Genomic DNA, 16,039 nt, shown 5'->3' with positions numbered 1-16,039 from the left:
TTTGAGAAGAGTTTGTAATAATATGGAATGTCGTTTAACCATCTGAGAAAACATAATCTTTAAGTTTGACACTTATATTCTTTAATTTAAATCTTCAAGCTTTATTTTACACATATCGCACGTGAAAATAATTGTATAATGATATTCGTTGCTTGACTTTCATATCTCGATTATCGTTGCAACATTACATGAGAATGTGTTTCAACTAAAAACGTACAATTAATGAAGTGTAATTAACTAACGGTAGCAATAGCATAAATAAATCAAGGAGATGAACTCCGGATGCGTCACGGGGTGCAATCCCTTCAGAACAGGAAAACACAAAATTATTTGCCAAAGCTTTTAGCGCATCAACGCGCCTTCCTCAGTGGTCAAATTTATGACTTGTTTACAAAATTCTGTCCATAGACTACTCCAATTGAGGATTTACATGGATAATTAGGAATTCATCGTGGGTGCTCTTTCTTGGACATTAATATGAAGACAATTGTTTATTTTTTTGTGTAAAGATAGGGTAAGTGTGCCAAATTTCGGCCAGCTTCTAATTTCGGCCACTTTGAGTGTAATTTCGGCAAAGCAAATAAATTAATTAAAATTATGTATGTAATCTTCGAATAGTCAATGAATTCATTTTGCTTTCAAATATTTATTCATTTTAGGATGTATTAACACAAAGACAGTTAAATTTTAGGTATAATTTGAATTTAAATTGCGTTGTAAAAACTCAGTGTGGAAAGAGTCTTTCAAAAAATGTGACAGATCGATTGTGTTTCTAGCAGTCTTGTGATTTGTGGTGAAATACAGAGGGTTTTCCTTCGATGTTTTTCATAAAAATTGATTAGTTTTCATTAAAGATTCTTTTTGTTTAAGTTAATAGTGAATTATTCTTTAAATTTCGGGTAAAATTATTCAGCTGGATCCTGTATTTTATGTTGAAAAGTAGATAATTTATGAGCGTCTCTCCGCTGAGGTAGTGTTGCCTATTCCGACAACATCTTTTACTTTCCTAAATTTCTTATTCATTTTATTTTATTTTTTTTCAATTTTTGCGTTCTACAATGTCCATAGAAAAAAAAAAACATCGCTTTTATGAAAAAGATGATGTGGAAAAGGCCTTGAAAGAGTTTAGGAAGGGCAAATTGTTACGGGAATCTGCGCATAAATTTGAGATGCTACTGTTCAAGTCTTCTAGACAAATTACACGGAAGACCTCAGGGCTTATGGGTCATAAAAACGTATTAAACTAAATATTAAACTCATTCCGTATGACGTTTTGAAATTTTCTATCCGTTGCGTTACAAAAGGTGGTCAGAAAAAAGATGGCCGGTATTTCACTCAAAGTGGCCGAAATACTACCCAAAGCAATGTCCACATTTTTATTAATTTTTCAATATTTTGGGAACTGATTTAAAGAAAACCAAGATGATAAACTAGTTTTCAAGGTTCCACACAACCCTCCCGAAAAGGAAGTAACAAGAAATATCAATATAAATTAAAAATATTGCATTTCAAACTTAGGACTTCGATGCTTATTTGCAACTATGCCGAAATTTGGCACATTTACCCTAAATGTCTAAAAATGTAGTCAAAAAGTATACATTTTGTGAAAAATCACACAAATTTTTAGACACATTTCAATAATTACACAATTATTCTGTACATATTTTACACATTACACAATTTTTAAGAGTGTACAAAAAGTACACTAAAATTACTCACGTGTGTAAAAATTACACATGGACTTTGTGTAATTTGTCAAAATTTTATTTATTGTTGAAAATTGAGGCCGTGTTAGAAAGTGACCAATTTAAAATTTATTACAGACGGCCGAATTTTACGAATCAATCAGATGGCCAGTAACTCTTGGATTTCTGGCTGTTCTACTCCTTCTGTGCACTATCTTAATAATTGGTGTGGCTCGGTCATCGCGATGTGCATTAATATTCTTCAGTGTATTTGGTCTTCTGGGCGTAACTTTGTGTTGGCTTCTATCCAGCATTTACTTGGCCGGTGCTATTGCACTTGGTGATTTTTGCGTGAAGCCTAATGAGTACATTTGCAGTCAGCAGAAAATGCCGGATATTCATTATATGAATTGTGGAACGGTTGGAACGAATCCCTTTATCCTTCGACTCAATGAATCACGAGACAATGTGGATCATGCTAAAGATGCTCTTCAGATTGTGTCCAGGTACAATTCTTATGATCATTCTTCGTGTGTCTTTTTTTTTAATTAAATAGATAAATGATGCATTGACATGCTAATGCATACTTTTCAAATTGTGATTTGTATTGATGCAAATGTTAGGACTCTCATGCATCTAATCCGGTGGATATCTCTCCCTCTCTCTCTCCATTTTGTAGGATTTCAATGGATATGTATCCACGTGTTGATGTGGGTTCAAAAATCTCCCATATTCAGTCAGAGTTGGACAACAGCAAGCGTCAATTGATGGTGCTGTCGACGATGCTAGATCCACGAACTGTTCAGCAACATTACAATACTGCCACGAAGGGATTGTGCGGTGCAAGTCTATTTGGTCTTGCCCTCATGCTCGTGGCAAGTTTGTTCTCAGCTTTCTTCCTCACTATTCTCGTTTGTGTGGACTCACATGCATGGATTTATTTGGCAAAGAAGTGAGTTATGTTTCTCTTATTATTTTGTATCTGGTGTACATATTCGGTTGATAATGACATTTTGTAATTATGCTCATTTTATCTTGTTTCAATGTAAATTATACATGAGAAATATTATCTCGAATAAAATAAACATATTATTTAGGATCAGCATAAACAATTAACCCATCTAGCATAACTAACAAATGCTTTTGTTTTACACCTTTTGACATATCATCGAGAGAGATGAGTCAAGTTTAGATTTATCCCCAGGACATTCATTCACTTAAACTTGCAGTTCCAAAAGCATTTTTAACATTAAGAAATTAATAATGAATTTCTTAAAATGGGTTGCAAGTAATAATTGATTGGAGAAGTGATTCATTATTGCAAAATTGTGTATTTATATACAAATAATTTAGCTAATCTAAATATTATTATGTTCTGGGAAAATGAAGAGTTGAAAGATGTGTATGATGAGCAAAGAGAAGAGAAGAACAAACGGCTCAAGTAACCGCGCGCGTCGTAGAGGAAAGCTCGTGCCTGTGGTGTCAATTTGTTATTGCAGCGCAAGGGGTTAATAAGTTCATCGTTGCACCACACGGGGCCAATAAATTCTTTTCACTTGCTCACTAGCATTGTTCATGGATGAACAATAACTTTTATTTGGAAATTATCTTTAAAAATTTCAAATACTTCGCTCGATCTCGTTAAACTGCCAAAATAGATAAAAAAAAAACAACTGAGGTTTCCCGGAGTGATCAGTAAAGAAGTCGGCGACAGACGCTGTGATTAACCCATTCCTTACCATGGTATTATACATCATACGCAAATTGAGGGATTTTAGATGATTTATTTCTGGGCAATTTTTAACAGAATTGCTGTCGGGAATGGATTTTTAGTAACTTTAGTTCTTCAATTACTTGGGAAAAATAGTCCGACAGAGATAGAAATGCATTTTGTTGTTCTTTTTTCGCTTCGCGGAAGGTCATACAAATTTTTGCTCAAAATGGCGGACGGAAAATGCGACATCCCGTCGAATTTGTTAAAAATGGCCTCTTTCCTCTTTTCTGATTTGAATTCTAATTGCCAATTTGTGTTCTAGGATAGTTACTCTATCTAAAGCAATAGAGTTTGCAATGAATTAATTAAAGACCGTTAAGACATGTGTTTGACAGAGGCTCCCCGCGCCCCCTTAATAGATAAAATTTTTTTCTTTTCAAAAAATTCATCTATTAATCTGTAGGAAACTAATCCCAAAATATGAACATTCTATGTCAAGTATTTGTGGTACATTGACTGAATGGATTAATTAAAACAGAGGTGTGCAAGAACCATTTACAGTAGACTCTCTCAAATTCGGGCAGTTGGGACCGAAATGTCAGCCGAATTAGACAGAAATTCGAGCGAGAAACTTTTTGAAATGCAACGATTTTTTATTCATGTGCATATAGATATTGAGTTTACACACTCATATATAACGTGAATTGCATCAAAATCCCTCAATAATGCAAAATTACATCAAAACTAAGACAAACCATGCCAAATTTGAGCATATTTGATTCAATTCGAGTGGATATCTCTAACCTTTAGCGCCCATATTACAGAACATAAAGAAAATGAGAAAAATAAGTTTTATTTCTCTTTTTGTGAAGCTTAGAGCAATAGTTATGCCATAACGAAAAGAAATATCAATCTCTTCCTAAAAAACATAAAATAATATCCCTTTATATCAAAATTTCACATTTTTATTGATTTTTTTCCGACTCCAATAGAGTCAACAAATTCAATGGAGTAGTCAACAGGCCTGGAAATAATTAGTTGACTTTATCGAGGTCCCACTGTACTTCAATTTTTCTAGTGTATAGAGGTCATTAGAGTTATGCAAAACGAAATTAAAAATAAAAGATAATTATTTAATTATTTGCCGAATATTTTATCTCAATTCTACAAGGTTATAAGAAATCACTGCATATTTTGGCTATTATAAACTCGGAATGTATTTTTTTTTCAAAATTTGTCATTTTGAGAAACGAACTTGCACATTTGAAAGTTCAAAGCACTTTAAATTGAGGAAATTTATAAAAAAATTGGTTTACGTTATCAAGCTGAAATACAATAAATTTAAGAAAAGTAAAAAAACAATGTACAGTAGACTCTCTCTAAATCGGGCATATGGGGCAAAATGTCATCCAAATTATCGATGGATTTGGGCGTCAAAGTCATTGTAAATTCCACAAAAAGTGCTCAATTATAAGGAATCATGATATAATAAGAGGAACTACAGCGAATTTGTGCAAATTTGCTTCATAATTAAACGTGAAAATTGCCAACAAAATTTTTCGCCCGATTGAAAAAAAAAGCCTACTGAGTGAGAGGAGTGAGAGTCTACTGTATATGCTTTATTTAAAATTGCCAAAGTGATTAAAGAATTACATTTTTTTGGTTATTATTATTATTATTATTAAATTGTACTTTGAATCAAATGCCCGTACTTTCTCACAAATCTTCGTGATGACGAACTTTTTTTCATTTTATTCAATTGACATTTTGAGATATTCTACTGTAGAATAATAGCAGAAATATTCTAATATATTTGGTAAAGAGATTATTCTCGAATTTAAGGTTATGTTTAACTTCATAGTTATAAATAACCTCAATAAAAAAGTTGTTTTATTTACAATTAGTCATCAGTCTTTTGCTTTATAAAATTAAAAAGAAAATTGTATCTACGATATGATTATCTAGAGAGTATGCAAAACTAAAAATTCAAGTAAATTTGAAGAATAAATAAAGTGGACGAAATTGGAAGCTGACCGAAATTTGGTTCAATTACCCTAATGCCCAACGCACAATAATTTTTGTTTTGTAAACATGTTTTTGACATTTTAATGGGAGTGAGTGAGAATTGAATCTAGTCATCTCGCTCATTCTTATGGGAAATTTTGAAAACATGTTTACAAACAAAAATTATTGTGCGCTGGTCATAATGCCCAACGCACAATCGGACAATTGGAATAGTACTATTAATTCTTATCAACTCCACCGTCTTTAGCGCTATAAAATCAAAATATGAATAATATTCCGTAAACTTGTGGCTGGAATGCTTTTGTTGATATATGGGTTAGGATCAGCGGCATAAAAAAGTGTCAAAATAACATAAGACATTTTGTTGGAATTGTTTCCAGGCGACCATATGGGGACAAGTCTGAGACGACTCCTCTCTTCCCATCTGGCTCATCCATGTCACCTACCACAGCCCCAATTCTCAGTGGCACTTCCACCATCAATCGCACTCTTTTGCACCACCAGCAGCAGAATCAATTGAGTGGCATCAATTCGGCAAGCGGAACAATGAGTCGCAATGGCACGGCTGGATTGAGAGGGTTGGAATATAGTGGCGATTCACCGCCACCAGATTATAATGTTGTGGTGCATGGCAACAGGCATGGCTTTGTTATTATTATTATTATTATTGCAATATTTACATATCCATTGACCATTTCATAATATTTTTTCCATCTATTTAGGGCAATTGCAAGTTTGATTGATGAATTCATTACATTTTAATTCTTGATCTGAATATATCCCCTAAAAAATTAATTTCTAGATAGAGTCCTTACAAAAAAAAACACATTTTAATGATTCACCAGAGCAAATGAGAAGTCTAACTCGAATTTAGTTTTCGTTTTATTTGATAAGAAGAACTCAATTCTGAGCTTTGATAATGGTGTTCTGGAGAACTGTGGATTTGTTAAATAAAAAACACAAAGTTTTGGAGTTCAAATTTGACAGGAAGCATATTTTAGCTTCTGGTAGGTGAGAATCATAATGGCAATGAACATGAAATTAAATAATTACAATTTTATTCGTCAGAAACTTAAAAAAAAAAAACAAGTATCCAAAGTATTCAGAATACTGAAAATGTGATACATTATACACTAATTTTGTGATTACCCACTGGAGGAGTAGAAAATGTTCGTGAATCGTGTAGCCCACTGAAACGTTCGTAAAAGTTTGTACTTTTTTCACAAACATTGTTCGTAACATGTGCACTTTATGTTGTTGATCTTTTATAAACATTTCTTCGTAAGTGTTCGTAAATATTCAAAAAAAAAAATGTTCGTAAAATTTTGTCATTTGTTCGTAAAGTTTTGCTAAAGAAAAATATACGAACAATTTTTTTGTAAAAGATCAAAAATGGTCTGTTTGTGAAAAAATTACAATTTTTTTTGTTTAGTTTTTTTCTTATTACAGTAATGGCAAAATCACATTGACAATAAAATGCTCGCCGTAGCCTCACCGTATTTCGTTAATTTACGCATTTTCATAGCAATTCTTACGCAAATTCTTGATTACCGTATTACCTTATCTCATACTCGGTGGCACTAAGTGAAAATAATATAAGAAAATTGAAGAAATAAAATGAAAATGCGATAAACGGTGAGCAAAAAAACCGTAAGAGAAATTAATCGTACAGTTTTTTATGCTCACCTTTTATTGGATTTTCGTTTCATTTCTTCAATTTTCTTATATATTTTTCACCTAATGCCACCGAGTATGAGATGAGGCAATACGGTAATCAAGAATTTGCGTAAGAATTGCTATGAAAATGCGTAAATTAACGAAATACGGTGAGTATTTTACTGTCTATGTGATTCTGCCCTAAAAATAGATATATTTTATGAAAATTATTTCAAAAAATACAATATGTGTTAAAAGTTTCTAGCGTCATGTAGTTCGGGAAACTACGTAAAAAAAAATAGAAAAAATTACTTTTTAAAATTTTTTATTGCATATTTTTTGCTTATAATTCGTGGATATTATTTATTACTTAAAAACAAATAATTTTACTTTATTTAAAAATTAATTGATTGCCACAAATTGATTATTTTTCATGCGTCAAAAGTTTGTTGCCTCATTTGGAAAAGTACACTCAAAATGTTTTCCAAATTCTTTCATGTTTTAATGTTAAAAAATTTTGCTCAAGAACAGTTGTTTGCCCTTCATTTCCAAATTTATAGGCACACCTTTCTAATAAAAATGACAGGGGAACAAATTGTATTATTTTTTACCGTTGGAGTCAGGGGGGTGACATTAGCTCTGAAAAATGCGACCGGTGTTAGTGTAATTTTTTCCCTGTTTTCGTACACATTTCACGAGATATCTCCAAAACTACGTAGATTGCCAATTTAGGGTTTCCGGTTGCCTCTTCGTTATTAAATTGACTTTTATTTTGTATCAGTATTTTTTGCTAATTCATTCTACAATGACAGAAAACAGCTAATAAACTAAAAAGTTTTTTCGGCTCGCTAGAAACATATGGGAAACATAGGAAATGTCATGCCCCTGGTTGGAGTATAAAGATTTTTGATAAAAAATTAATGATGTGGTTTTGGAAGAATTTTATACAAACATTTATCATGCCTAAAATGGTTATTGCATTAGATAATTAAGCAAAATTATATAAATTTTTATAATTTTCGGATTTTTAATGTGTATACAATTTTCTATATCCAAATTTTTGAAAATTTTTGGTTGATTGAGAAACATTTTAAAAGTACTATACAGAAGCGAGTTTCAGAAAGTTCTGCAAAATATGTAATTAACGATTGCAGCCACTTATTCTCCGTTTAAAAATAGAGAAGGAGATTAGATTTTTGTGATCATCTTGCGACTTTCGACGGCTTTGACGAATATTAAAACATATTTTTCTTACTATTCCAGCTCCAAGCACCGTAAAAGTCGTAAAAGTCCCAACCGAAAAATAACATATAGGGGGAAGTGGGGCACCTTTGAAATTGGGATTTTTCGCCTAATTTTAAATAAAATTGGGCCTTACCGTGATATAATTTAGCTACACAAACAAATTGAGAAGCTAAATTAAGTTTTGATATGGCTTAGTTCTATTTAAACATAGAAGAAAAATCCCAATTTCAAAGGTGCCCAATTTTCAAAAATGACCCACTTCCCCCAACTGTATTTATTTTTTTAAGTAATAACTTTAATTGGCTCTAAAACTTTAAAATCAAAACATTTGAAATGGAGAAAATCACAGAATCAAAAAATTTAATTATAGCCTAAATGACTGTAATATTTTACATGAAACTGTTCGTCACGAATGCTCTGTCACAAATTGAAATAATCTGCAAGCATGTTGCCATTTATGATCTCATTAGTGTGGAAAATTATTACATTACTTCAGCAATGATTAGTAAATTTGCACACATGTTGTTTATTCACTTGACAATGATGTATTTGCATACAGTGTTTGCATTTTTCGCCAAAAAAAAAAGAATCTATTCTCTTGTCAAGGTTGAATTGAGCTTGCAATTGTCCAGAGATAGCAAATAAATTTTCTTTACAGATACACCACATTTTTCCACAAATAAACATTCTCATTCATATCAACGAATCATATCGTAAATCACACCAAAAAAATCGTTTGAATGAAATTTTATTTTTGTTTTTTCAATTAAATTTAACACTACTCGACATTTTTGTTCTATACATTCTCATATTTATTATACAAAATAAAAACAAATTCTTTTATCGTTTGCTGCAAATACCAATGTTTCGTTAGAGAATTTTAGCCATTTTAGCACTTTAAAATTTTTTATATTAAATGTGACAAAGATTTATTTTAAAACATTATTCACCCCTGTTATTTTTTGTCTTGTTTTTTTTTCTTTCATGGTATTTGTCATAGATTTGCATTAGTAAATGGCATTTAAGTCAAGTCAATTGACACACAATTTATACTCAAATAAGCACATTTAATGTTATTGGATGATTAATTGAGATGATTGTGGGAGAAAGAGGAAAATAATTCAACTGTTCAATATTTTAAAAAGGTTAAGGAATGGTAAAACGCTGGCTTTCGTATCAGGCTCGGCTTTTCAAAATAAGGGAGACTGGGGTAAAAAGTCACAAATCGAAAAATTCAATATCTTCCAAGGTAAAAGAGATAGCGGCTCAATTTTTTTCTATAGATAGCCTCCATAGACCTTCTTCAATGTCGTAAGTTTCTTAGAATTCGAACAAGGAATTTAGAAAATAAAAAATATCGAAATTTTTAGCCCTATTTTTGTAATATTTTCCTTGCAGAAGATAACAATTATTATCTACTTATTTTCCAAAATTGATGCACTTGTGAATATTTTCTAAATAATTTAGATATTCTTTGAATACGAATCCGCTATCTATTTTAGAATTTCACAAAAGTTCTTTTGTCCAGAGATCCTTTTATTAAAAATGGCCACTTGGGGTAAAAAGTAACAAAAAAGCGAAGCAATTTCTAATGTCTCACGGTGAAAAGAAACGTCATTATCATGTCTCGCCGCTTGTTGTTTGCATTGGTCAAACGATTTGCACTCTTTTGTGTGTTTTTTTTCTAAAATAGTTTGAAAAGCGCTTTTCTCGTTTTCTCACTTTTCTGCCAGAGAAAACGATGTTTTACAAACGTGTAGATGAATAAATTTTCTATGAAAATATGTCATCTAGGTATTTTTTTCAAATTTACGGAAGCCCGTAATAAGGCGAATCAAAATATGATAATACCCAATGTCTGGTACTATTTGCCCCAGCATTTTTGAGAATAGTCACAAAATTACCTTTTAGAAATTGGCTCGATAAACGTATTTCCTTACAAAATAGAGGAAAATTACTTTCACAAAGTTGTAGAGCGATAAATTTCCTATAAAACTGCGCTAATTAGAAATTTTTGAAGCGCTCGAGTAGCTTGTAAAAAAAATAAAATATCCGTTTTGTGACTTTTCGCCCCAGTCTCCCCTGCTCGAATTACATCTATTGAGCGTCATTGCATTTATTTTCACAGAGTTGCGACCGAAAACCTCATCTTTATTTAAGTAAAAGTGGTGGCAAAGCGTTGCAAGTTTTGCAACGCTTGGCCATAAAAGTGTACTTTTATTTTACGTTTTTACTATTTACCGGTTCTCAAGCGATTTATACTGAAAAGATTGCCCAAAATAGTTCTGAAATTAATAAAATTGATCTCCGGATGAAAAATACTTATCAATTCATAACCAGTAAAGTAAATTCTACCAATTTGAACCGCTTTATAAATTACCAAAATATTGCCCAAAATACACCTCAGGAGTAATAGAGTTGAATTTTAAATAAAAAATAGTTATTGGTCAGGTTCAGAACCGATTTGAACTGGTTTTATAGGAATTTTTATCGGAATTATCGGAAAATCAGTTTTATCGGAAATTCCAATACCTTTTCAACGAACCCAAACGTAAACCCATTCGGATGAGAAATACGCTCTCTAGAGCACTTTTAACCTTTGACCTTGAAAAACCGTTATTAGGAATGATTCAACGGTATTTTCACACATGGTGAATTGTCCGTCTGGATCAACTCTAAAGAATTATCCCAAAATGAAAAACATCGCACAACGCGCTTTCGAGCAACCCCCAATAAATGTGGTTTTGGAGGGGAATGGGGGTCGGGGGGAAAATAAGGAGCATGTTAACGATCCGTAGATCGACTTGTGGTGGTGTCCCTCTAAGATCTCAAGTCGCTATCTCTTACAGTTTGGCCTCTAGAACTGGCGACAGCCTTACAGACAGACGAGCAAACACTGTGACGATATATCTCACAGAAGTCGTCTGAAACGCGAAGATTTGTTGAGAAAAGTGGTCTCTGGGGGGTGGAAAGGTGGAAATATTGGAGGTGAAAAAAACGAAGAATTATATACTGCTGTCTCTATATGAAATTCGAGCAGTAAAAGAGATGGTAAAGCATCCCAAGCTTTATAAAATGCTCAAACTCATGATTTAGTTGCTATACCCATAACGTACTTTCACATCATTCACCTAGATTAATACTTGATGGAAAAAAGCATAAAGGTTTATGAGTTCGAAGATTTCACAAAGTTTTCTCCAACTGCGGAACATTTCTTTCAAGTTTATCGGTTATTATTATTATACGGTTTATTATTATTAAAATTGAAGATCGGATAATTTTCGATATGGTACTTAAACCGGTTCATAACTAATTGGAATAAGTTTAAACTAATAAAAAATTCCAGAAGAGGCCAAACATGATCTCATTCGGTTGAGAAATACATTCTTAAAAGCATTTTTAATCTTTGACCTTGAAAATCCGATATTAATATTTCAACGGTTTTTTTGCATAGCCAAATGTCCACTTAGGCCGCTTGACAAAATTTCAAAAAGCATAGGTTTAGTGGAAAAAATGGGTGGGGGAAAATGAAGGTGATGTTAATAGGTTAAATGGGACTAGAGGAGTCGATTTCTGGGGCTTTACTAAAGATCCCAAGACATTATCTCTAATTGTTTGGCCTTTTTAGAGGTGACTACAGCAAAACGGATCAGATAGAAATGGGTTCAAATCTCATAAATCATCAAACACGAAATTTTGAGAAAAGAGATCCCTGGGGGAGGAAAGTTGGTAATTTTGGGGAATCAAAGGCTCGAGGGATTATAATATACTGCTCTATCAGGAAAGTTTGAGCAGTAAAATAATAATAACGCACGTCTAGAAATCCTCATTACGAAAAGACATAAGTTCTGGAGAATTATGTGCTTGCATTATTAAAAGATTTTTAATAATATTTTTCTTGCAATAGCTTTAAAATTATATGACTCTCTCTAAAATCAAAAATTAATAAAGATTGTGAGAGGTTTTTTTTCAAACTCAAAGAAAAATTACAAGAGTATGAAATACCAAAGAATTTTCCACAAAGAATTGTTAAATAAAATATACAACCATTTTCCTTAAAAAGAAAAAAATGAATGTATCATGTAAAAGCGTCGCGGTAAAAGGACTTAGTTGTTGCACTTCCGCGAATGACGTTCATAAATCAATATTATAATTTCCCAGAGTCACGCACATTTTTCTCCACTCGTAGGGCACAAAACATGATTTTTCTAAAGAAAAGAGAGAAAGAACGAGATAGAGTGCACAGGGAGTACTTTTGTATGGCAAAAGGGTGGATTTTTCCCTATAATTTTCAATGGGATGTTTCTTTGAGTGGTTTGCCTTTAAGAACTGAGTCATCGAGAATGGTTGTGTGGTATATTTTCACCACCAATATATACCCGATGATTTTGTGGGAAAATTGTGACCTAATTTGAATTTATGGCAAAAGTTGACAAAATAGTGCAACTTCAATATTTTCTCCTGCTTTTTTGGTGCTCTCAGCATTTTCATCATGTTTTGTGGGTAATTGTTTTGTTGTTGAAAATGCACATTTCTCGGGATAAATATTGGGAAGTTATAGGGCATTCAATGGGTCAACTGGTAAATTACATGCTCTATGAAGCAAATGTTCCAGGGTTCGGATCTCCTTTAGGCTACCAGAAATTTTTCTGGTAGGGGGAAGTCGGGCACTTTTGAAATTGGGATTTTTTGCCTATTTTTAAATAATATTTAGCCTTATCGTGATTATAATTTAGGTTCACAAACAGATTGAGGAGATAAATTACATGATATGGCTCAGTTTCACTTAAACATAGGAGAAAAATCGCAATTTAAAAAGTGGCCCACCTTCAAAGGTACCCCACTTCCCCTTATGAACTCTTTCGCGTCTTTACGGAACTGATTACGCAAAGGATGTTCTTTGAAATAATTTTTTTTTATTTTAGACTATGTAGAATAGATAAAAAACCAATTCTTGTAAATTTAAGATTTTTTTTGTAGAAGCCCGATTGATCCTTGAACTCAGGACAATTGAGAAAAACCCAAAAAAAAACATGTTTTTGATGAATAGGTGATGGAGAACAGGAGGAATGATTTCCCTAGACAACATAAGCTTGTGGGAGGGGGGGGGGGGGTCAACGAAGACCGAAAGTGGATAACCCTTACCGTTTAGCCTCTAAAATTGAAAAAAATTATATACACAAAAAAAAATATTTTGTAAAAATGTTCCTAAATGTTTGTGAATTCCAATGGGGGAGTTACGAAATGCTCGTAAATCGTATAACCCACAAACAAGTTCGTAAAATTTTGTACTTTTTTCACAAACATTGTTCGTAACTTGATCATTTGACGAATATTTTTTGTACTTTTACAAACATTTGTTCGTAAATGTTCGTAAACACACAAAAAATGTTCGTAAAATTTTGTCATTTGTTCGTAAATGTTTGTTTTCCTGTCGAACATTTACGAACAAATGACAAAATTTTACGAACATTTACGAACAAATGTTTGTAAAAGCACAAAAAATGTTCGTCAAATGATCATGTTACGAACAATGTTTGTGAAAAAAATACTAAATTTTACGAACTTGTTTGTGGGTTAACCGATTCACGAGAACTCCCCCATAGGAATTCACAAACATTTACGAACATTTTTACAAAATATTTTTTTTCCTGTATACGGTTACTTTCGAGATTCATTGCTGATTGAATCTAGTACAGTCGGGTTGGAAATTTGAAGATCTTTCCAAACAATCGAAATTTAAGCAAATTGGTTGGAAAAATAGACCCTCCAAATTGGTTTAACTTTAAGCATCGATTTTTTTTCGCTTATAACTATCTGTGCACAGAATGTTCGCTTGGACTACCTCCAAAATATCCGAAAGAAAATCACTGAGTCGTTATTGATAAAAGCCCAAAAACATTGCTTTGAAGAGATGGAAGGATGGAGAAAAAAAGAAGAAATGTCTGTAGATAGGGGAGACTGGGGCAAAAGTCACAAATCGAAAAATTCAAAATTCAATATCTTCCAAGGTAAAAAAGATAGCGGCTCAATTTTTTTTTCTATAAATAGCCTCCAGAGACCTTCTTCAATGTCGTAAGTTTCTTAGAATTCCGACAAGGAATTTAGAAAATAAAAAATATCGAAATTTTTAGCCCTATTTTTGAAATATTTTCCTTGCAGGAAATAACAATTATTACCTACTTATTTTCCAAAATTGATGCACTGCTGAATATTTTCTAAATAATTTGGATTTTTTGAATACGAATCCGCTATCTATTTTAGAATTTCACAAAAGTTCTTTTCTCCAGAAATCCTTTTATTAAAAATGGCCACTTGGGGTAAAAAATAACAAAAAAGCGAAGCAATTTCTAATGTCTCACGGCGAAAAGAAACGTCATAATCATGTCTCGCCGCTTGTTGTTTGCATTGGTCAAACGATTTGCAGTCTTTTGTCTAAAATAGCTTGAAAAGTGCTTTTCTCGTTTTCTCACTTTTCTCGCAGAAGAAACGGTGTTTTACAAAGCTGTAGATGAATAAATTTTCTGTGAAAATATGTCCTCTAGGTATTTTTTCAAATTTACGGAAGCCTGCAATGAAGGGAATCAAAATATGATAATACCCAATGTCTGGTACTATTTGCCCCAACATTTTTGAGAATGGTCACAAAATTACCTTTTAGAAATTGGTTCGATAAACGTATTTCCTTACAAAATAGAGGAAAATTACTTTCACAGAGTTGTAGAGCGGTAAATTTCCTATAAAACTGCGCTAATTAGAAATGTTTGAAGCGCTCGAGTAACTTGTAAAAAATAAAATATCCGTTTTGTGACTTTTGCCCCAGTCTCCCCTAGGTGTTTTTAAGGTGGGGAACAGCGAAAACTAGAAGTCGATATCTCTTACCGTTTACCCTCCAGAATGGCAACAAGTTGAAAAAAAGCTGGTTATATTTACTGCTCTCTGTCTTTGATTTCGAGCAGAAAAATAATAATGTAAATGTTCTGAATTGCTGCTTGTGGGACGGCCTAGTTCCTCTACGGAATGTTGATCCAGTGTTATTATTATTTTATTATTATTAGGGCAAGATTTGGTATTCCGGACAAATCGGTTTATTTAGTAATTACATAATTCTAGAATACTTTAAGATTTATTTAATTGCTTTTTATCAAGTTTTAAGAGACTTATCCAAACTCGAAATACTTCCAATAAATCCTGTTTGTAATGTCTTTATTCACACTTTACGTTTGAGAATTGTCGGTCATTCAGTCAAGTAGATTAATTTTTGTAATTCTTCGTTTTCCTCTTTCTCATCCACAAATTTCTTTTTAAATTATTGTTCTTGTTTTCTCTTCGGTTGGTATTTTATTGCATTGAAGAAGCAAATCCTTTAGTTATCCACAGCTAAACATTTAATTGTCATATTGTTATGTTGGCCAAGAATGCTGTGAACCCCTACCATGGAAGAGAAATTATGTGGAAAATAAATGTGCTAGAGATGAAATATTTCATGAGGATATATTGGTCTATGCTTTTTTTTGCAGGACTTCTACTGGCCACCATACACTTGGTCGTCTGCCATCGCAGCAATCATCGTACTTATCTGGTCCCAACAATGGGAAATATGCCACACTGAGCAAACAGTGCAAAACACTTGAATCAAATGACTTTTACTGAGAATCGCCTGCCTGCACCTTAAATGCAGGCAGTGGAACTCTAAGTAAATCATCATCAATCG

General features: G+C 32.6%; 1 protein-coding gene across 1 annotated transcript in view; it reads left to right on the top strand.

The window, feature by feature from the left end:
- LOC129804980 (protein tweety-2) overlaps positions 1 to 16,038 on the top strand; it is a 58,106-nt gene extending 42,068 nt beyond the window's left edge. The window contains exons 5-8 of the mRNA XM_055852782.1: positions 1,824 to 2,191; positions 2,365 to 2,637; positions 5,805 to 6,062; positions 15,846 to 16,038. Of these exons, the coding sequence (XP_055708757.1) occupies positions 1,824 to 2,191; positions 2,365 to 2,637; positions 5,805 to 6,062; positions 15,846 to 15,978 (1,032 nt within the window). The 3' untranslated portion in view covers positions 15,979 to 16,038. The remainder of the gene's footprint in view (positions 1 to 1,823; positions 2,192 to 2,364; positions 2,638 to 5,804; positions 6,063 to 15,845) is intronic.
- The last annotated feature ends 1 nt before the right edge of the window (position 16,039 follows it).

The sequence above is a fragment of the Phlebotomus papatasi genome, chromosome 1 (genome assembly GCF_024763615.1).
Source record: "Phlebotomus papatasi isolate M1 chromosome 1, Ppap_2.1, whole genome shotgun sequence".
NCBI lineage: Eukaryota > Metazoa > Arthropoda > Insecta > Diptera > Psychodidae > Phlebotomus > Phlebotomus papatasi.
The sequence above is the reverse complement of the archived record's forward strand: the minus strand, read 5'-3'. Positions and strand labels throughout refer to the sequence as shown.